The sequence below is a fragment of the Dasypus novemcinctus genome, chromosome 10 (genome assembly GCF_030445035.2).
Source record: "Dasypus novemcinctus isolate mDasNov1 chromosome 10, mDasNov1.1.hap2, whole genome shotgun sequence".
In the NCBI taxonomy this organism is placed as follows: Eukaryota; Metazoa; Chordata; class Mammalia; order Cingulata; family Dasypodidae; genus Dasypus; species Dasypus novemcinctus.
Window position 1 is genome coordinate 42981526 of NC_080682.1, and position 20477 is coordinate 43002002.

At 45.9% G+C, this 20477-nt stretch overlaps 1 protein-coding gene across 1 annotated transcript in view; it reads right to left on the minus strand.

Moving 5' to 3' along the window:
* The window catches only part of PTPRJ (protein tyrosine phosphatase receptor type J), a 192553-nt gene extending 177859 nt beyond the window's left edge, over positions 1–14694 (minus strand). The window contains exon 1 of the mRNA XM_012524934.3: positions 14272–14694. Coding sequence (XP_012380388.3) covers positions 14272–14541 — 270 coding nt within the window. The 5' untranslated portion in view covers positions 14542–14694. The remainder of the gene's footprint in view (positions 1–14271) is intronic.
* Between the last annotated feature and the right edge of the window lie 5783 nt (positions 14695–20477).

Consider the following 20477-nt stretch of genomic DNA (forward strand, 5'->3'; position numbering starts at 1 on the left):
AAGGATTACAACATACCCCCCCAACGCACACACAGACACACATTTAAGGCTATCATTGCAAAAAAGGAAGACTATTATGAGATAATTAGAAATTGTATGGGACTGACAGGCAGTAAGCCAGGATTCTAGACCATTGTGATATGGGGATAATACCAGCTCCATGTCAGGACTATTCTTTTGACTCATTCGTCCAACGACCATCTTTCTGAGCATGAGGCATGAACGGAGCAGAGAACCACACAGACAAAGCCCCTGCCCTTCTGAAGCTTGTATCCAGGAGGTAGGAGACAGGCTGAAAGAATGAATCAACAAGATAGTTTCAGGTGGTGATCAGGACACGGGAAGAAATGAAGCAGGACAACAGGATAGACTAGCGAAGGGCAAGATATTCGCATTAAGGCCTGAGTGGCAAGAAACCAGAAGGATGTGGGGGGAAACACCGCCCTGAGGAAGATAGCTGCATGTCTTCAAGTGTCCACTACAACAGAGCCCACGGGACTGGGGTGGGAGAACAAGGGACAAGTAAGCAAGACGCGGGCAGAGGAGAGGGAGGGCCTGATTATACAGATCTGAGGTCCAGGGTCTCGCAAACCAGTTTGGGTTTCTACTAAGTGCAATATGAGTAGAGCAGGTGTAGCTCAGTGGTTGAGTGCCTGCTTTCCATGGACAAGGTCCCAGGTTCAATCCCCGGTGCCTCCTAAAAAAAATCAGTAAAATGAAATAAATGCAATATGAAGCCACAGAAGGGTTTTAAGCAGAGGAATGACACAATTCAATTTGTGGAATAAGAAGTGTCTCAGTGTGAAAGTAAAAGGACTTAGAATATGGCTGGCACTTGATAAAGGGTTTTGTTCCTGTTTTTGTTAAGTTTCCCTTCTCCTTGTTCCACTAACTCTCTATGTAATCCTGGGCAATTATGCTCCCTTTCTGAGTCTGTTTCCAAAAATAGTAGGCTGGCTTCAGTGGTTCTCAACCCTTTGTTACACAGTAGTATCACCTGAGTACTGGGAGGGAAAAAAAACACCGATGTGGGTGGTGGGGTGTGCCCACCCACCTAGATATCCCAGATGCCATTGATCTAGGATGGGGACCTCAAATCAGTATTTTCTAAAAAAAAAAAAAAACCCAGGTGCAGCCCCGGATGAGAAGAACCTACCTAAGGGAGCTTGTAGGGACTTTCTCCTCAATGAGCTAAGTACTAACTAGAAGAGTTGCCCAAAGACAGAATGTACTGGTTTTCGAGACAGTTTGTTCCTCATTGCCAAAGACGGTGAAGCAAAACCACTTTCTCAGAGATAAAATTCAAGAATCAGACACCTTTTAGAGACCCCTTCCAAAACAGATTTTTGCTGTTTTATCACATGCTGGGTGACTATCCTCCGGTGGGAAAGTCTTAGGCATCAGTGTCCTCAGCTATAACCAAAGACAGCAAATGAACAGCAAATGTGCCACCCCCTTGCCTCTCCGTGTCCATGGCAGACATCACTAATTGATCCCAGCACTCTCTCCCGCCGAGCCAGGATAGGATGTCCCAAGTGGTCTAAGAATCCCTTCTATGTAGAGCCCAAGCAGCCACTATCAATCACTTGAGAGAAGCGGCTGTGGCTCAAGCAACTGAGCTCTCTTTTACCAGATGGAGGAGCCAGGTTCCATCCCTAGGACCTCCTAGTAAAAAAAAGAAAAAAGCGTCCCAGACCTTGACGGAGAGGCGCAAGCCCCCCCCCTCCCCACCCCCCACACTGCCAAACGATGGGCGATGCACCAAAAAAAGATAATGCTGCAACCGGGATTTTAAAAAAAAAAATCACTTGAAGCTGGGATTTTAAAAAAAAATCACTTGAAGCTGGAACCTGCTGTCTTCCAGGTCCTGATGTCCCTAAGGTCCTTGCTAACTCTGACATTCTTTAAGACAATGATCCTTTTTATCTTCCTAGGAGCAAAGATTGCAGTGATTAACTATACAGTGAGCTCAGCTCAGCTGGCTGAGGCAGGGCGGGTCAGACCAGGCGATCAGAGTTCCACCCCTAAGGGAGGGTTTGGCTTTATTTCCTGAATCTTACAGTCCTCATCCTCTCCAGGTAACAAATAACCTCGCACACCCCAACCTTTACTAAGCAGGGCCGGAGATAGACTGCAGGACTGGATCTGGAGAAACCAATCTGCATTCCTAGAAAAGCTCATTGAGACACATGCCCTCGGGACAGCTGGCAGTTGGAACAATAATCTCTAAAATGGAGAGGGTAATTGTAAGGATTAAATGAGAGCCCACCTATCAGTTACTATTGTGTTTCTACAGTGCATGACAGGGCAGTGGACATCTCAGATAACCTGCTAGAGTTGGCTAAAAAATCCTGAGGCCCCAGACAACAGAATGTCCTGACCCAACCTGACCAAGACTGAGCTGGGAGCTCTTTCTGGCTTCACAAAGCACCGTGTTCCTAAAAGTTGTGTTCCTAAAAGTTGAGCCAATGCTGCTGCCTCACCCCTGGCCGGAGGGGTGTCAGTGCCTCTCCCTGCCTCAATTCCAGCTGGTCTCCAGCAGGAGCTCTGAAGGCATTATCTACCTCTACTTTTAGGCCCTGGGGCCTCTAAACCCTGTAAACGCTGAATATTGCTCCAGGGACCTGGTGGGAGGGGGACCTTGGCAATGAATCTCCTTTTAATGAACTCTCCCGGACATGAGAGCCTAACTCTTATGTGGAACTTGGCACGTTTGGCCTCACAGCTCCTAATAAACGGTGAGCCTTCCCTGCCTCCACCCCCTGCTGCAAAGCCCAGCACCACATACCACATTAAGGCTGGCTTCCTTTCCCGCCCCACACAACATGGGAAAAGTATCAGTGATGCCAGTTTTATAGAGGAGGAAACTGAGGCTGCAGACAGAGAGAAATGTGACAGATTAACAGACACCCAGGGCTCAGACTCCCAGAATAATGCCTACCCCACCAAAGCATCCCTAAAAAGCAGACTTGAGCAAGCAGGGAACTCAACATGAACCCGTCTTTTTTTTTTTTTAAAGGAGGTTACCAGGGACTGAACCCAGGACCTCAAACATGAGAAAGAAGTGCTCAACCACTTGAGCTACATCCACTCCCTGAATCCCTTTTCTTGAGACCTAGCAACCTGGACACCCATCACGTCAGTGGAACTACTATCTCACTGGGATGAAGTAGGGTATCAACATGAAGCTGGTAACACCAGAATGGAAGGATAACCAGCACCACCCAGCAAGACTGTCAAGTAAAAGGCACTCTCCACCATTACACTCCTCAGCAGCCACTGTCTAAAGCAGTGGTCTTAACCAGAGTGCTTCCTTGCCCCCCCCCCCAAAGGCACAGGTGGCACTGTCTGGAGGCTTTTTTGGCTGTCATAATTGGGGAGATACTACTGGCATCTAGTGGGCAGAGGCCAGGGATGCTGCTAAGCACCCTACAATGCCCAGGACAGCTTCCCACAATAAAGAAGTATCCAACACCAAATGTCAGTAGTGTTGAGGTTGAGAAGCCCTGGTCAAAAGGAAAAGTGGTCCCAGGAAGCTGGCGCAACGGGTAGGAGCAGCAAGCTGATGCAACAAGAGACACAAGAGCTCCAGCCTACGACATGGGAGGTCCCTGGTTTGATTCCCAGTGCCTTCTACAGAAAACAGTGAGCTGACACAACGGGCAGGTGTAGCGAGCTGATCAACGAGATGATGTTTACAAGAGACACGGGGAGGAAAAACATAGTCAGAGACACAACAAATCCGGGAGCAGAGGTGGCTCAAGTGATTAGGCACCTCCCTCCCACATCAGAGGTCCTGGGTTTGGCTCCCGGTGCCTCCTAAATAAATAAGGAAGGCAAACAGACACAGCAAGTGCAAACAACAAGGAGGTGGGGAGAAACAAATAAATAAAATAAGTCTTAAAAAAAAAAAAAGTGGTCCCAACTCACCCCAACCACAGTGTTGGCTGCAAGGGCTAAATGCCAGATTCCAGGGAAGAGCAAAGACTGAATGTACCACAGGCATCTTCAAAAAAAAATTAAAAAGCTGGTCAAAAGAGCACGTCATCCCATACCTTGAGTGCATGGCAACCACAGCCAGCCCTCTGCATCACCTTGCAGCCTCCAAATCAGAAATTGTTAAATAATAAAGAAGATGAAATGGGGCAGATATTTAAGAGCCTATTAAATGCCATAATCTGGACTGGTAGAACTTCCCTCCTTTAACCCAAATAATGTCACGGCCTGACAATTACGACCCATTTTACAGATGAAGGAACAGGTTCAGAGAGATCAAATACCTGGGCAGACAGCAGGGTCACATGGCTGCAGGTGGAGGAGCCTGGCTTTGGATCTGAGCTGCTTCTGCTGACGCCAAAACACACCCCCTTTCCCATACCCTTCTCCCTGAATGAAAACCTGAAGTCATGTCATCCACACCCAATTTCAAGTTCAATAAACCCAAATTCACGACAGGAAGGCCAAGACCCCAAGGAAGATACCATTATGTCAGTCATTACTTCAGGGCCAAGGCCGTGGCTGAGAATCCCAAAAAAGGGTCAGGCCACCTTCACCGCCTTCTGGCTTCAAGATCTAAAAAAAAAAATCCACAGCCAAGATTCTCTTGTCTTTCTGGGGTTTGGGGAAGCATTTCACTGCTGCCATGGCAGGGCTCTGAGTACCAAGTGTCAAATGTCACCCATCTCTCTGGGGAAGATCAAGATCCCCCACCTACTTCTAAAAAATAAGTGGAGGGGTGTAGCTCAGCGGGCGAGTGCCTGCTCCGGATGTACAAAGTAGTCCCGGGTTCAATCCCAGCTACCTCCTTAAAAAAAAAAAAAAGATTCCCCACCCGCCACCTGTGAGAATGACCTGTGAGCCCATAATTATGGTAGTACATAATGATGGCCTTTGTCTTAAATTTAGCCAGGATGGAGCTCAGACTTGCTCTGGCCCGCAGAGATTCTCCTGTCCCCCTTTGTGCTCCAAGGAAGCCCACAACTGGCTAGCTGAGGTTCTACCACAATGCGTGGTCATGGGTCTGATTAGAAGTTGCTGAGCCTCAAATGCCTTCCCTGTACCTGCGTCATAGGATTAATAAGTTGATATGTACAAAGTGCAGATAAGAGATCATAAATATTCAATGTACAGTAGTAGCTGCTACTGTTGTTTTTATTACCTCCATTTATCCTACAGATATCACCAGGGATTTAATCACAAACTTATCTTAATTAGTGTTCACCATGGCAAAACAATTGGGGAACAAACTAGAAGACTAATCAAAGGACTAATCAGATAAATTGTGGTACCTCCATATAATGGAATCTGATGCAACACCTAAAGTTATACACAAGAATATTTAGTGGCCAGGTAAAATGTTTGCAACATATCATCCGTACATCGCAAACTGCCCCAAATTGCCCTTAAGAATAGCAGAGGAATGAATTCACATTTCCAGAAGGTGTACAGGGTAGAGATTTTTCATTGTCTCCTGTATTTGCTGAAAAAAATCTTGATGCAAACTTGACATCTAATCTATATAACATGTCCATGTTCGTTTGTTTGTTTTCAAGAAACACTGCAAATACTTTTCCTACCCTACACTGCCACCACCTCTATTCCCTAGAACAGTGACTTCAGTTTTTGGCAACAACCCAAACTATGATAAGAAAATCATTTTGTAAGCAATTCAGTACTTACACAAACACACATACACACAACTGAAATAAATTTCATGGCACAATACTTACCCTTTCTACAGAAAATAAGGTCTGATATTTTCTACTCTATCAGGTTTTTCACACTGGTCATAACTCACTAACTTGATTTTATGACCCAAGGTTTTAAATACAATGCCTTACACCATGTAAAGTCTATGATTTGGTTTTATAAACTTCACTTTAAAACCACATTTTCTGGAACACATTAGGTGGAACCATATAAAACTGCCAATAGTCAAAGGATGAAAAACAGTAATTTCACATGGTTCAATCTAATAATTACATATGAACTAAACCAGGGACTCAACTGCCCAACTCACCTCTTCTAAGCTAATTAATTCTAAATTTGAGTAATTTTTTAAAATTTTAGATTTTAAAGTAATTCACTAATGATGAATGCACATTAATGATGTGCAAAAGACAGATGACACCTAAATTGGGCAAGTCACAGTCACTCTAAGCCACACTTATTAAGTGGGAATAACAACCACAAACTCAAAAGGACGCTGTGAGAATTGAATAAGCTGCTGTATGCTAAAGGGCCTGGTAAACTGTAAGGTAAAAAGAAAATTTTTTTTATTTTTTAAATAGTAAATTATGCCAGGTCCCAACAACACAAGTTGATAATGCAACAGCTGATATCTGTTGAGGGTTAATTTCAAGCTGCTGTCTTGCAGATCTATTTATTCCTCCACAACGACCCTAAGGGGTAGGTATTCTTGGGGTCCCATTCTACAGTTGAGGACAAAGGCGGCTCTGAGCATTAAGAAAGCTGGCCCAAGATCACTTAGCTAGAAGGTGGAGGAGTCAGATCTGTCTCACTCCGAAGCCAGTACACTCAACCCTGGACAGCAATCTCCCGCAGCGCCCTGAGCAATCCCGCTGCACTCTCCAGCTCCCAGCCTGGGGAAGAGGACCTTGGCGTGGTCCGAGCTCACTGGCGGGGGATCTCTCCTGACTAACGACTAAGAAGGCGGCCCCTCAACCTGCAGCAGGAAATGCAGGATCACCTTGCTGCCCTGGAAGCAGAAAGTACATCAGCAGAGACTCGCTCCGCCTCCCATTTCCCGCAATTCGATCCAAGGATTAGGTCTTTAAGTTTTCAGTTGGAGGCTTAAAATAACTCCTTCTTGGCCCTACACAAAGTATACCAAGAGACAGGAGGCGGCCACAGCCGTAGATGACCAGGTCATAAGATAAAGAGAAATGCTCACCCTAACCCAAAGAGGACCCCATTTTTTTAAGGGAGCTTCAGGGCTGGGACCACACTGGTCACACTAGAATCACATGCCCTGGGAATTTAACCACAATTCATTCAATTACACACACTAGGTAAAAGAGAAATATAATTTTTTTTTAATTGTGCTCGCAGAGATATAGACACTGCTCCATTGCCTATCTCACATTTATACATCTTTAATAGATGTATGTATACAAACCATTGCAGGCAATTTAAGAGATTTTGTGGCACAATTTTACAATGCATAAATATAGCCTTTTGCCCTAAATTTAGAATCCAGTTCACGGATAAATGGAATACTTTGGCATTTTAAAATGTTGTTCTTATATTTCTCTATCCACTTACAAAGAACATAATGTAATCTTACTTAACTTATCCAGCTACCCTATGTGAGAGGCCTTAGGAGTAATAAGTAATAATAGGTTATTATATTTTAGAGATATGAACACCAAGGTTAAAAAAGGTTCAGGCCTCTACCCAAGGTCACACAGCAAGTAGATGATGGAGCCAGGATTCAAACCAGGCAGCCTGGCTCAGAGTTCTGTGCTGTCTCCACCATCCCAAGAGTATGATTTATTTCTAGCTCCTAAAGAACAAAGGCGCATCTAAAATAGTTGGAAAAAATATATTTGCAACACAAATAAGAGCCAAAGGACTAGTTTCTTTAATTTCTAAAGAGCTCATACAAATCTGTAATGAAAAAACAGCCTTTAAAAAGAAAAGGGTAAAGGAAATAGGCAGTTCACCAAACAAAAGAAATACAAATGGCCCAAAAGCTAAGAAAAGATGCTAAACTTGCTCATAATTAAAGGTATAAATAAAAGTAACAGTCTACAATTTTTCACGTCTCAGACTAACACAAATTTTTTAATTTTTTAATTAGTCCTCGATTCAGGTAAAAATATGAAGAAATAGCACTCTCAAAACCTGTTGGTGAAAGTACAAATTGGAACCATGTTTCTGCAAGGCAATATAACAATAAGCTATCAAAATTCTAAATACATGTACCCTCTAATCCAGCAATCCCATGACTAGAAATCTACCCTACTTTTGTACTTATGAAGGTCTCAAGAAATATGCACCAAAGATATTCTCTGAAGGATTATTTGTAATGGGATTAAAAACTAACAACTAACCTGTCCTCATAGCAGAACAGTAAAATAATTACAGTAAATCCACACACTGAAATACTAGTCATTAAAAGAATGAGTCAGAGTTACAGGGACAGATATCAAACAACCTCCAAGATAACTGAGGAAATTAAAAGGCTAAGTAGAACAATGTATATATTATATGTCCTTTAATGCAACTCTTTTTAAAAGATGTCTACATAGATATCTGTGTACACTACATAGAAACTTTTTTTTTCCTGGAAGGAAATGCAAGGAATTCCAGTGGTTATGTTTGAAGAGAAGGACTGATACACTTTTCTAACTTTACACAGTTTTAGGTTGGAGATTTTTTTAACCTGAGCTTCATGGACTATTTTAAAGAGTCTATAAAACTTCAGAAATTTGATACAAAATCATAAAAATGTGTATTCCTTTGGGGAGAGGATTCTTTCCTTTACATAATCTTGTAAGGGGGTCTTATGCCCCCTACCTCCAGAAAGATTAAGATCACTATGTTGTAGACTCCCTAGTGATGCCACAATTTCATATTCACTCACTAATTTACTCAGCAACAATGGAATAATACTGGACACAAGTACCCAGAATAAGATCATCCCGTTCCTGCCCTGGAGAAGCAGACAGCTGATGGCGTAACATAGACTTTGTTTGCTGGAGCCTCATATATGGCAACAGGGTACATCTTTCCTCTAACAGGAAGAAGGAAAAGTGGAACTGAAAATTATTTGCATGTTTAAAATTAGACCTTCTGTGGGAGCTGCCACCACTTAGCTTTCAAAATGCCCTCCGTGGGGTGTCTTATTACCACCACCTCTCACCCCAGCATTTACATGGCATGAAAATTCTGAGACAGTAGGACGGCTACACTGATCGCTAATAAGGACATCAGAACAAATTTCCTACAGCTCCTGTCCTCTAGGAAGTCACCAGAAACGCCTCTGGAAAGGCATCTGAGGTGGTGTGAAAACTGCCATCGGAAGATGACTCTGGTCTAAGATACCTGGCTTGTGGGGTTCTCCACATAAGGATTGTCTCTGCCACACGCCATTTCTGGCAAATCCAGTGCCTGCCTTTACCTGTGATGAAGGCTCATCACAACTGTGACTGGTTGTCTGGAGGTGATCTTCTGTAAGGGCCATGACGCCAGGCTCCAGAGTCTCCAATGGGTGCCCCCCCTTGTCAGGATATCCTGAACTTAAATAATTTATCACCTTCACAATTTTTGCCATAATCACATCATACAATATTTTTCTTTAAGGATTGCATCCAGTATCCATGTGGAATCTGAGCCTCCTCTTGACATAGAGGTGCAACGGACACAACCAATCCAAGGTCCACAGAGAAAAGGTAGCATTGGAGTGGGAAAAGTGGACATGGTGGCTGATGGGTATGGGGAATTGGCAGGAAGAGATGAGAGGTGGAGGCGCCTTTGGGACTTAGAGTTGCCGTGGATGGTGCTTCAGGGGCAATCACCGGACATTGTAAATCCTCCCAGGGCCCACTGGATGGAATGGGGGAGAGTATGGGCCATGATGTAGACCATTGACCATGGGGTGCAGAGATGCCCAGAGATGTACTTACCAGGTGCAATGGATGAGTCATGATGATGGGAGTGAGGGTTGCTGAGGGGGGAGTGGTGGGGTGGGGGTGGTAGGGTTGAATGGGACCTCATATTTTTTTAATGTAATATTTTTACAAAATCAATTAAAAAAAATTAAAAAATTAAAAAATTAAAAAATAAAAATATATTTTTTTTTCTTTAAATCAACTTTTGATTAAATTTAAACAAATTTCTTTACCATTACACTATATTTAGCTTCATTCACAGCTTACAGTTTTTACCAATATAACTTAAAATAAATAACATAAAATTTTTTTTGGAAACTTGTGACTTGAGCGAAGTGCACCTTATTCTGGGTTATTCTGTACCACTCTTTAGGAAACGCTGCCATGGGAAATGTTTGATAAATATTTGCTAAATGAACTAGTGATATAAAGCCCTACTTCTCCCTAAATAACAACAGCAGCCAGGTGAATTGTGCTTTAGATTTTACATAGTTCCTCTTCTATCTTATTTGATCCTCTCAACCACCCAGGGAAGCAGGAAGTATCAGTCCCATTTTCCAGATAAGGAAATGAAGAGTCACAGCGGTTAAGTGACTTGCCAAAGTTTATAGCTAATAAGTGGCAGAACTAGGTAGGGCTCAAACCCAGGTCTTTTCATCGCACACCTCATTCTCCCTCCACTAAGGCAGGCTTGCCTATCACACCAGGGCTTGCCTGTCACACCGACGAAATGTGAGCCAGAAACAGGGTACTGTGGCAGGCCACACTGCAAACAGAGTAGGTCCTACAGCCTTTAGGATGCACAGACCCCAAACTGACTCTCTGCCCCTTGCCACCAAAGTCTGACACCTCATCTATTATTTGCATGCTGTGAAAACCTTCTCTAAAAAATATGACTTTTTACAGCACGGGGCAATAAGCAGTCTGGAGCAATGGAGACATCAGACCTGGCTCTGCCACATCCTAGTTATGAGTCTTTGGTAAGCTCCAAGCCTCAATTTTCTCTCGATAAAATGACAACATAAACAGCACCTACCTTTTAGTACTTTTTTTTTTAGGAGGTACCAGGGATTGAACCTAGAGCCTTTGTACATAGGAAGCAGGCACTCAAACCACTGAGCTACATCTGCACCCTTAGTTATTTCTTAAATGGTCAAATGAGATAATGTATTAAGGCCCTTAGCACAGTGCCTGCCACATGTAATGCCACCTATTAATTATAATATTATCAGCAGCATCATGTTAGAAGGGAAATACACAGAAAAATGCCTCTTACCCAGCCACCTGGTCACTTGAAAAAAATTCTTTTGGCCAAGAAGTGAATGAACTAAGTAATTACTGGGGATGCTCTGGCTAAACCTAGGCCTACAGTCATTCAACAACTCTGCCTCAGTGTCAACCCCAAGCAAAAATTACTTTTAGGAGCTAAATAACCTCTTTGCTGACCGAAATTGCTCACTCGGGAGCCAGGATTCTCTCTGCTTAGGAAAGCTTGGGTATTTGTGGTTATCTTTATCCATGGCGCCCAACTTGAAATCAGCTTAAAGTCACAGTCTAACCATAAACCAATTTGCTTTGTTTTCTTAAACTGTCTGCAAACAAAACATAACCATTTGAATTTTCGTTGTTGTTGTGAAGCAAAACAAAAATATTTAAGATCACCCATGAGATTTAACAGGCAGTTTAAGGAGGAGTCAAAATATTTTTTGCACTCTGCATGAAGCAGGTAGATCATCAGGAATTAGTTATGATAAATAATAAACACAAAATTATTCATCAGGAAACAAGAAAGCAAAGAAAAAGCAAATCCGAAACATTTTAAGACCACCAGAACAGCTCAGTCACCGCCTTTCATCATTTTTTCACTTTAAAGCAGCCCACTGTCAAGCTAATTTGTTAAAGGAATCTATCAGAACTACATTTTTCAAGGAGAGAAGGCAGGGGGGAAATCACATTGTCATATTGCCTAAAGCATACTCAGAAACCACTACTAGTGTACCAAAAATCACTACAAGAAGGGGTAAAGTCAGACATAGCAACCAGCTAAGTCTTCATGTTAGAATCATCTCCAACCCTCCTTTCTGTCTTGGAGAACACAAATGAGATGCCAGGTTCAAAAATTCCTTTTCCGGCCTACTAAGCCCTGAGTCTTCTAGCATCTCAGCTTTCTAGCTTCAACAACTGTCCTCCTCAATGCCCAAGCTCAGCTGTGTCTTTTTCATGACTTGTCCATTGTTTAACCTGAGTTCATTCTGTTTTAAAACATGCACATATCACACAAAACCAATCAACTATTAGGTAAGTAAACAGATACCTTAGCCCAAGATTCCTAAATGCATAAACTCTGAAAATATGTCAAATGTGATTCGATTTTGGAAAACTCATTTTACACTCACAGTTTTAATGAGTATACAATGAGGTAGTTCTGTGCCTACGGTTAAAAGTAAGAGTAGAGCAAAATAGGGCAAAAAAAATTAGCCTCATGAAAAGAGCAGGCACAGTGAAGAGGCCCCGGTTCTAGTCCTAACTCACCAGACAATTTCAGTTCCGTCACTGACTTCTCTGAACCCCAAGAGCCTCATCTAAAAAAATGAGGGGTTTAAACTATTTTGAAAGTCAGGTCCAACACAGAAAAGATGTGCCAAATGTGGACTTGGAATATTTTTTCAGAGAGCCTTTTAGATTTTTCATCATGTCCAAAAATGAGAAATTAAAGAGAGTCCTCTTAAGAGAGTTTCTAAAGAACTCGAGAGGAAGGAAATATCTGAATATGGGACAAGTGCAGAATGGCAATATGCTAATGTAATATGAGGAAGGATTGGGCAAGAAATAAATTTACCCAAGAAACTTTTTGCTAATTCAAAGCACGGCTAGCAACACAATGGCTGAGGCCAAAAGACAGACAAGACAGACAGACAGACAGACAGATAGATAGATAGATAGATAGATAGATAGATAGATAGATAGATAGATAGATAGATAAACACAGAGACACATTTTCATTTATATATATATAACAAATTAAACTAAAAACTAAATGAAGCTCAAGTATTTCTTCAGTATACACTTTGGTACAAGAGATCTTTCACTATGGGGTGGTGGTGTTTTTTTTAATCTCACAGGCTGCTCTTCATGAATCTCCTCACAGAGACAGGGAAAAGACAGACAATAAACAGTTGCATCTTAATGATCATCCCTTTTGGACGCCCTTTAATGTTTACAAAGTTCTTTCAGACATTTGCCAATGGAAGTCCCTCAAACAACTCTTGAGAACTGGGGTTACCGGTATCCTAGAGCTGTTAACTGAGAATGGAAGGAGCCTGAAAAGCAAAGTAAGTCCAAAGGCAAGGCCTGGCCCAGGACCACTGTCTTCCAGGCCCTCCAGAGCACCTCAAAGTCTCCTGGGGAAAATGTGAGGGAACCCCGGCCACAGAGCAGCCTTTTCTGTGCGGAGGGCAGCAGCAGCCCCAGGCCTGGGCCCCTGTGGTCCTGCCCGCTAGGCTGCAATGCTTCAAGGCTGTTTCTGCTCACAGATAATTCTGCATCTGTGCATGAAAAGTCTTCCCTGAAACCAAGTTCCACCCCAAGCCAATAATTCACATCTCGGGTTTCAAACATCACCTCCTTATAGATGGTTTCTGTATAAAACAAGCAAGATTTTCATCAGCAAGCCGGCAGCAGGGCCCTCACCAGGCCATTTTTCGCCACGGGTTCGAGACTCCAACCTGCTCCCAGAAGGCTAAGAGGCTGGCTCTGCTCCCGTGGCAGGCGCTGGTGACTGGGCTCTTTGACTTCTCCCTCCCTCAGTTCCCTATCTGTGAAATGGGAACTTCTTCCAGCTGTCCTGCCTCGCACCCCACCCCTTACCCCATGAGAGCTCCATGAAGGGGAAACGGCGCTTTCACAAAGATCAGTCACCAAAACGCCAGGCACAGCATTATCTGAAAAGCAAAGCTAGAAAACAGGGCGGTGGAAAGAGAGCTGACGGCCCCCAAGGCACTAATCAAGCACCCAGGGAAGCTCCTTCCCCGAGAAGAGGACGGAAAGAGGGCCTGGCAGGAATGAACTCCTGCGAGTGGCAACCCTTTCCCGGGTCTGGGAACTTTCCCCCGAAGCAGGGCCGCCAGCCCGAAGGTCCTACCCTCGCCCAGCCTCGCCCCGGAGCCCCAGGGCCGCAGCTCGGGCCTGCGGCTCGGCCCCAAGGGCCCCTGCAGGCCCGCCGGGCTCCGCATCCCCAACCCTCCGCAAACACGCCCCTTCCCGCCGCCTCTCGCGGGCGAGCCGGCCCGCGCCGGCCAGATGTGACCAGCTCGGAGAAGGCCAGGCCAGAGTCGGCCTGGAGAGGGCCGGGCCGGCTACTCGGTAGCCCGCGCGGGGGCTTCCACGGGAGATCTACGGGGACCCCAGATCTCGCCGCCCTTGCCCTGGGCAGCCTCGAAAGGGGCTCGGTCGCCGGCGTGAGAGGCCGGCCGTGAACCCCGCGAGCCCCCCGCCTTAAGGAGGGCTCGGAACACCCGAGTCCCCCTCAACACTTCCCCCGGAACTCCGCAGGCGGGGCACACCAGGGCAGGTGCAGGGGATGCCAGTCCCGCCCCCACCCTCCTTGCCCCCCACCCGGGCCCACCCAGCGGCTCACCTGGCCCAAGCGCAGCAGCAGCAGCAACAGCGGCGGCAGCGCCCAGCGCAGTCCGGGAAAGCGCAGAGGCGGCCGCGCCTCCCGCGCCGCGGGCTTCATGCCCTGCGCGCCCTGGAACGTGCTCAGGACGCGCGAATCGGGCCACGCCGTGCGCCCGCGCCCGGGCCCGGGCGTCCTCGTCGCCGCCTCCAGCCGCCGCCGCCGCCTCCTCCTCCGCCAGCCCGTCCTCCTCGTCCCCGCTCCGCCCGCCCCGGGCTTCCCCGGGGACATGGCAGCGGCGGCGGCCACACGGCGAAGCCTGGCCGGGCTGCCGCCGGGGGATCGCGACCCTGGGCGTGCAGAGGCTTCCCGGGGCGGAGCGAGCAGCGCCCACCCCCTGCGCTCGGCAAGCCGGGCCGGGATCCCGCGGCCCCGGTGGCTCCCGCTGCCTCCTCCGCGCGTCATGCGGCTCCGGCTGCAGGGAGCCGTGGCGAGCGCTCAGCCCCCTCCCTTCCCCCTCCCCTCTGAATATTCATCGCTTCCTCCCGCCCCGGCCGGCCTGGCGGCTGCGAGCTCAACCACCCCTCGCCGCCCGCCCGCCGCAGCCCCCGCCCCGCCGAGCCGAGCTGGGCAGCGGGGAGGGGGCGGGCGGCGCGCCCCGCGCGCGCCCCGGCGGCTCTCTCCGGCGGGCAGAGGAAGCGCCCCCGCCTTGCCGGCCCCCTCCGCCCAGCCCTCCCACATTCCTGGGTCTTGGGACCCGGGATGTGACTCCGCTGCTCTCACGCCAGGAGTCCGTGCTCCTGCGGGCGCCCCAACCTCCGCCAGCTCCCGGGCTCTGGGTTTGGGTCACCAAATGTTGGCCGAAACCACTGCTGAAGGCAGAGCCTGGCCTGTGTCTAGACAGCAAGCTGGCGAAGGGGTTTTTGATCAGACTGGTGGGTGGGCTTGGGGGTGCATCGGCCCCCAAATTGTAGGCTGCTTGCTGTGTGTCGTGTTCTCCCTGCCCCCATTCCGAGGCTGGGGGAGCAGGAGCCGACAATGAAGCTAGCCCAAAGATTTAGGTCCCCAGCTCCAGCATATGGCAGACTTTCTTCTGCTAAAATGGGTGACCTCGGGAGAGGCATTTCACCTCTGGGCCTTCCTAGCCTTGACTGTGAAAGGAATATGATACTACTACCGGTCTAGAGAGGCTAGGCTCAGGAGTAAATGAGATAATGGGGGGTAAGTCCCTAAACACTAGGCCTAACACATAGGGGGTCTCAACAAATGTTACCTCTCTCGGCAGTTTTCATCACATTAGCAGAAGGGTCCATGACCTTAAGGAGATTAGAGTTTCCTGCCAGATATTACTACTATGCCCACGCACAGAGAACACTGAGGCTCCGGGAGGCTACAGACTTGCCCAAGGAGAAGTAAAGAGAGAAAGCGCCAACCCAGGAGTGGTGGGGAGAGAGAGATTAATTCCAGCCGGGGGAGAGGTGACACCTGAGCTGGGCTTGGAAGGATGGGTTAAATTCCACAAGGCAGCGAGGGGCAACAGTAGCTCAGGAAGTCTAGAGCAACCTGGCAAAAACCAGGAGGCAGAGGCTTCACGCTTGGCCTTCCAAGAAGCAGAGAATTTGGGGTGGGGGACTGAGGGGGTGTTCATATTTGGGAGAGACTTTAAATGTAGAATAAGGAGTTTGAGCCAGATTGTTCCTGCAGCAGAGTGCTCACTACCAGGTGTCCATCCCTGCCCTCAGGCTCTCCTGTGGGCCTCAGGTTCACCCTCTGCAAGGTGGGAACACGCCCTCATTTGGGGAGGGGGTTCCCAACCACTGAACTCACAGACAAGCACAGAAGGTAAAGGGGCTTCACCTGTTCACTTACACACCTTGCCATCTTTTGTTTAAACATGATGTAATTTTCATAATCCACAAAGAACTCTGCTTCTTCCTGCCCTCCCAGGCAGAAACAGGGGGTTTGAAAGGCATTCTGGCCATGACACCCAGTGAGAGGAAAGCCTGACTTGCTGCACTTGCTACCAGATCTTCAGGCTGCTCCCACATCCTCACAGACCCTACAGACCTAGAGACCCATGCAGACCTCCACAGCTTCACCGCCTGACTGCAAATGTCTCTGTAAACCCCTGTGTGTGCACTAGTTTTCTCCTCGATGAGATGTATGCTCACGCTCAGAGTTGGTTGGAACCCAGTTCCCTCTGCATGGTGATGAAACGGAATAAACTGTCTTTTCAGGAAAGGGAGTTACAACCTGAATAAAAAACTACCTGTTCAGTCATACCCAGATCACATCAGATGAATGCCCTATAGGAGAAATGAAGTTAAGCCTGAGTAGGAGTGGTGTAACTCCCTCAGGGCAAGAGTTGAACCTTCCTCACGCTGGCTGCCCTGCAGCACCTCCCTCAGTACCTTACTCACAGCAGGAACTCAAATATTTGTGCAGACGCATGGTTGTGTAAATGCTCCCAGGGGTACCATGACGAGACGAAAGTACATTTTCCCACAGGGATAAATTAGAGAAGCATTCACTTTGCTAAAGGATTCAAGACTAGATTCCAGTTTAGAGGTCTCTTTCTCAGAAGTCAATGCCCCTGGACTCCTCCTCCCCAGATGCCCACGCCTCAGTTGGTTAGACTTCCCTCTCCACACTCCCAAAGCTCTCCATGCTTAACCTTATCTAACTGCAGTATTGTAATTGTCTGGGTTTTTTGTCCATCTTTCATACTGGACTCTAAGTAAGCCCTTGAAGGCAGGGTCTGCCTCTTGTTTATCATTGTATCCCCAGCACATAGCAGACACTCAGACAGTATTTATCTAATTAAATGAATGCCTTTCTTTAAGTAGCAAACCAGGGCATTATATATATGCATATCCTCTCTCACACACACACACAACAATAGTAACAACAGCAGCGACAACAACAAATTCCATTTGCTAACAGCTTTTTAGGAATAAATCTGTGTAAAGCTCAAGGTAATTCTCCCTGATAATATATAAGGCTACCTGACCTTTTCATCCCGTCCACTTTCCCCCAAGGGCTAAAGCTTCAATGAAGGTGGGGCCAGCTGCCTAGAAAACAAAAAACACCAACGAAGAAGTTGGAGTGGAGAGTTCTGGGTGCTGTCAGGAATCACTTGGGCCTGACATTATAAAGATGGCATGCCTTTCCTTAGACTATAGGCAGTGAGGCCTATGAGTCTGTATTTTTTACAAGCGCCTCAGGTAATTTTTGCCATTTATTCTATGAGTGACCTGCCCTATGTCCTAATAAGAGGAGTCATTTATCAAATACCTCTTAGGTGCCAGGTGCTACTCTAGTTACTTTGCACCCATTATTTCTACCCTTCATATTAAACAAACCTAAGGAATAGGTATCATTATCAATATACAAATGAGGAAACTGAGTTTCAGAGAGGTTTAGCGACTTCAGCAAGGTCACCCAGGTTCAGAGGGGGCTAAGGCAGAATTTGAACCCGTATCTATCTTGCCGCTATACCATTCTGACCCTCCCATTGATATTTGTAGATATGTTAATATAAAATGCTCAAGACACTTCACTGGATTGGTTATTATTATGACCTTTATTATTTCTCTCTTGTGCCTCAGTTTCCATAATTTTTAAGTGGGAAGAGACAGAGGAGACAAGACTTTCTACCTCATCCCCCAAGAATGGAGAACTGGCAAAGCAACCATATTTGATGACATGTCCACCATCCCAGCAGGAGGCGGGCCCGCTGGGCACCAGCCTGGAACCAGGGCACCAGCCCCGCAGGGAGCCCATTCAGCCTGGCAACCCTCAGTTTATTTTAAAAGCCACCATGAGCAAACCATTCTGCAAAGCCCTCCTAAGCGGAATGGAATGTTTCTTGGGAGTCTGATTAGCTAATGTTGCAGGCATGGCTGCCCTGAGACCTTCCTGCCTCACTTGAATTGAATCCGAATGGAAAGGAAGACTTGCAGAAAGTTCTTTTTTTAAAAAGTTCATTTTTTTGTTTTGTTTTGTTTTGTTTTTCTGTTCATCTTTATAATAGTAACAGGATGTTTCCTGTGGACTAATGATCAGGCTGTGGTTAGAACTCCATGATTGTCCACCAGACAAACAGTTCCTCCCAGAACAGTGCTTAATCACCTGCCCATGCTCAGAGCCGGGACTGCTTTTGCCATGTTAGCCATGTCCTTTTTTTGTTTCTGACTTTAAGCACTTGCAACATTAAACATTTTCCTAATTCTTTACTCTTGCATATGTGTGTGTGTGTGTGTGTGTGTGTGTGTGTGTGTGTGTGCAGATAAGAGGCAAAGTTTGACTTCCATAGAGACAGTTGAGTGTGACACATTTGCCGCACAAGAGGACACCCCTTAGTAGCCACATCGGGGTCTGGGAAAGCAGAAAAGGAGTCGTTCCCCTCAAGGGTTCCCACCCTGCCCCCAAGGGCAGACCCAGACAGAGGGTGTTAGGGTACCTGGAGACATGAGGAGTGTGTGACAAGGAGACTTGGGACCTGAGAGACAAGGAGCTTTTTGTCCAGGCCTTGAAAACAACTTCTGCACAAAGATGAGAAGAGGCAGCAGGGGGCAGGAGCCAGTCAAGCCTGCAGCAGAAGCATCACCTCGAACAAAGAAAGGGCTGAGAGGTTTACAGAGAAGAAAGAGAGTGAGCACGAAGCCCAGACACCCAGGGCTTCTCTGCAGCCAGGTCATTCCAGGCTTGTTAAAAATTTTTTTCTAATTTTTGAGGTTCGAAAGAAATGTTCTTTTTTTTTTTTTCAGGTTAAAAAAAATTCTTAATCACCTTGTGCTGAATGTATAGAACACCTAGGGTAAGAAATGAACTTGGAACAGTTGTTGTCATGTCGAATCTTCCTGACAGGGGAGGAAAGTATCCTGCAATCTAAATAAGCAAATAAAAATTAGATACATGGTAATATATTTAAATTATGCTTATAAGTGACAGATAAATATATACAGAGATGAGATATTGGATAGATACATGCTTGAGCTTTACTTGTAGCAATACAGTGGAGTGGTTATGCACATGGACTATGGAGTCAGCTGCCTGAGTTCAAATCCTGGTCCTACCACTGATTAGCTATGTGACCCTGGACAAGTTACTTAACTCCTCTGTACCTCAATATCCTCATCTGTAAATGAGGATGTTGATGATGATAATATCTTCCTCATAGGCTTGTTACAGCATTAAAATAGTTAAAGCAGCCAGAAAACTACCTGGAATACAGTTAACACTGTGCCAGTGTTTCCTGTTATTAAAATATCCTTTTGAGCACATGATAAGATGCTCAATATCATGAGTCATCAGGGAAATGCAAATTAAAACCACAATGAGATACCACTTCACACCCACTAGTTTGGCTATTATTTAAAAACTGGAAAGTAACAAGTGTTGGTGAGCCTGTGGAGAAATTGGAACCCTTGTGTATTGCTGGTAGGAATGTAAATTAGTACAGCTACTGTGGAAAGTTGTTTGGTGGTTTCTCAAAAATTTAAAAAGAGAATTACCATATGTCCAGGCAATTCCACTCCTACGTATATACCCAAAAGAAATAAAAATAGGGGTTCAAATAGGCTATTTTTGTATACCAATGACCATAGCAGCATTATTCACATAGCCAAAAGTTGGAGACAATGCAAGTGTCCATCAGCAGGTGAATGGATAAAGAAAATGTGATATGCACATTTGATATGCACATATGATATGATGGAATATTATTCAACTGTAAAAAGGAATGAAGTGCTGATACATGCTACAATGTGGGTGAACCTTGAAAACACCATGCTAAATGAAATAAGCTGGATACAAAAAGACAAATACTGCATGTATTCCACTTATATAAAATATCTAGAATAGTCAAATCATAAGATAGAAAGTAGATTAGAGGTTACCAGGGGCCAGGGGAGGAAGAAGGGGAAGTCTTTGCTTAATGAGTTCAGAGATTCTGTTTGGGGCACTGAAACGTTTTATAATGGATGGTGACATGAGGGGTGTGTGACAAGGACATACATGGTAGCACAATATTGTGCTGTGCTCCCCGCATCCCCACCCCAGGACCCAGTCTGCTAGAACAGCCACTAACTGAAACATCACTGGTTGCTGCGGCAAAGGAAAAGAGCGCTTTAAAGGGTCTTGAATGAGCCTGGAGGTGCAACTCTTTTTTTTTTTCCCCACTTTTTTTTTTTAATTAGAGAAGTTGTGAGTTTATAAGACAATCA